Source organism: Triticum dicoccoides, chromosome 6B (assembly GCF_002162155.2).
Source record: "Triticum dicoccoides isolate Atlit2015 ecotype Zavitan chromosome 6B, WEW_v2.0, whole genome shotgun sequence".
In the NCBI taxonomy this organism is placed as follows: domain Eukaryota; kingdom Viridiplantae; phylum Streptophyta; class Magnoliopsida; order Poales; family Poaceae; genus Triticum; species Triticum dicoccoides.
Window position 1 is genome coordinate 577,253,626 of NC_041391.1, and position 2,149 is coordinate 577,255,774.

Here is a 2,149-nt window from a genome sequence, read left to right on the forward strand (position 1 = left end):
TCAGACCAATTAGCCAATACCAAAGTCAAAATAGAATAAATCCTGAGACTGTTAAATTTTGACTTTATCCACACACACAGTCAAGGTTGGTTTTGCTAGATGATTTTCTTTTTTTGGGTTGCTAAACAATTTCACACAATGTCAAATACCAAGTGTAACTGATCCAACAAATTGACCTCTTTCCTCGCAAAAAAAAAAACAAATTGACCTCTTATTCCTCAAGAATGCACCATCGCAAAGGTGAATCGTGCCCGCAATAGAGTGGCACATGAGATTGCTAAATATGATTTGGTTTCCAGAGAGGATGGTTTGCTTGTTGGGAATGTTTCGTCCTGCGTGAAGAATTTTGTAACGAACGACAGAATAAATCCTGAAACTATTGAGCTTTGACTTTATTACGAACACATTCAAGTAAGGATGAACGACAATGCCGAATAAGTGCAACTGATTACTGATACAACGAATTGACCTCTTAATCCAGTGACAGTTCCTCTTCATGGGGACGCATGCATGTGCCCAGTGGCGTGCAACACCATCGTCTCCACGGTGAGCCCCGGCCCGAAGGTCATTACCACACCCCACTCCGGCGCGCCGCCGACCCCTTCCTGCTCCCTAAGCCTCCGCCGCAGCTCGTCTAGGACAAATATAATCGTCACGCCGAACATGTTGCCGTAGTCGCTCAGCACCCGGCGGCTCGCCGCCAGCTTCTCTGGCTCGAGCTGGAGCACCGTGTCAATGCGGTCCAGTATGGCAGACGACCCGGGGTGCACCGCCCAGAAGAGGTCGTTCCATTTCGCGCCGACGCCGAGCGGCTCCAGCGAGTCGTGGAGGCACCGCTCGACGTTGTCCCCGATGAACACCGGGACCTCCCTCGTGGAGATGTTGCCGCCGAACCCGCCCTTGGTGATGTGCATGGTGATGGCGTCGCCGGAGTCCGGGATCACCGTCTGCGCGGCGGACACCATCTCGAACAGAGCGTACTCGACGGGGCTCAGCGGGTCTGCGCCGACGACGACAGCGCCCGCGCCGTCGCCGAAGAGCCCCTGGTGGATGAGCCTCTCGAAGGAGCCCTCCTTGGGCCCGTTGAACAGCATGAGGGTGAGCTCGGCGCACACCACGAGGACGCGCGCGCCGCGGTTGTTCTCGGCGAGGTCCTTGGCGAGGCGCAGCGCGGCGGAGCCGGCGAAGCAGCCGTTCATGTAGAGCATGGTGCGGCGCACGGAGGGGCGGAGCCCGAGGAGCGGGATGAGGCGGAAGTCGACGCCCGGGATGTGGGCGCCGGAGTTTGTGGTGACTACGAGGTGGGTGATGTCGGCGGCCGGCCGGCCCCACTCGGCGATGGCCTTCTTAGAGGCCTCCGCGGCCAGCTCCGGGACGGCGGTGGCGACGATGTCAAGCCGGGCGTCCAGGGACGCCGCCTGGTCGTCGAGGAACTCGGGGTGGGCGCGGAGCAGCTCCTCCGTGTGGTGGAGGTAGCGTTTCTCAACGCCTAGCTTCTGAACTGTGCTCGACACATGCCAATCCAATAAACAGTTAGTTAATGGACCAATCAAACACGTCCGAAATGGAAGATGATCAAGAAAGCTGGGCTGGAGCGTGCATGCATGCTTACAGACTCTCTTGAACTTGCCCTTGAGGGCGGTGAGGTGGTCGCTGTTGGTGGCGCGGAAGTAGAAGTCCGGGAACTCGTCCTGGGGCACGCAGTGCGCCGGGTTCGCCGTGCCGATGGCGAGCACGGCCGCCGGCCCGTCTGCGCGCTGCGCGCGCCAGATCTCGCGCACGCTCGGGGTGGCTGCCGGAACACTTCCCATGCTGGTTGCCAAAACTGAACTCTCTCTCGCCTGGCCTGTTTCCACGATGGAGGCAACTTTCAGCTGTCTATTCCTCTTTCTCTTTCTTGCCTAGTATGTTTCCACGATGGAGTTCTACCTGTATATATATAGTACGTACCGCATTTGGTTGCAGACTTGTAGCATTGTACTCCGTAGCCCGTCAAGACTGCTTTGCAAGATAACGATGATTGAAGAGGTCCAGTATACCTTTGCGGCGCCCGCCAGCACACCGGAAATTGGTGTTTTGCAAGAGCGGAAGCGTATTGTGGGACTTCCGTCATGTTCCAGCAATCGACGTTTGACACGGCTCCAATGCC

General features: G+C 57.0%; 1 protein-coding gene across 1 annotated transcript; it reads right to left on the bottom strand.

Moving 5' to 3' along the window:
• Positions 1-435: 435 nt before the first annotated feature.
• Positions 436-1,885, bottom strand: LOC119325182 (bisdemethoxycurcumin synthase-like). Its single transcript, XM_037598932.1, has 2 exons — positions 1,613-1,885; positions 436-1,501 (listed from the first exon to the last, which is right to left on the bottom strand). The coding sequence occupies exons 1-2, from the start codon at positions 1,809-1,811 to the stop codon at positions 495-497; spliced, it is 1,206 nt and encodes a 401-aa protein (XP_037454829.1). The 5' UTR covers positions 1,812-1,885; the 3' UTR covers positions 436-494.
• Positions 1,886-2,149: the final 264 nt, after the last annotated feature.

Coding starts and splice junctions, on each gene's coding strand:
- LOC119325182 (XM_037598932.1), bottom strand. CDS start 1,811: ATGGGAAGTGTTCCGGCAGCCACCCCGAGCGTGCGCGAGATCTGGCGC. Junction 1,502..1,612: donor GGGCAAGTTCAAGAGAGTCT/GTAAGCATGCAT, acceptor TGTCGAGCACAG/TTCAGAAGCTAGGCGTTGAG.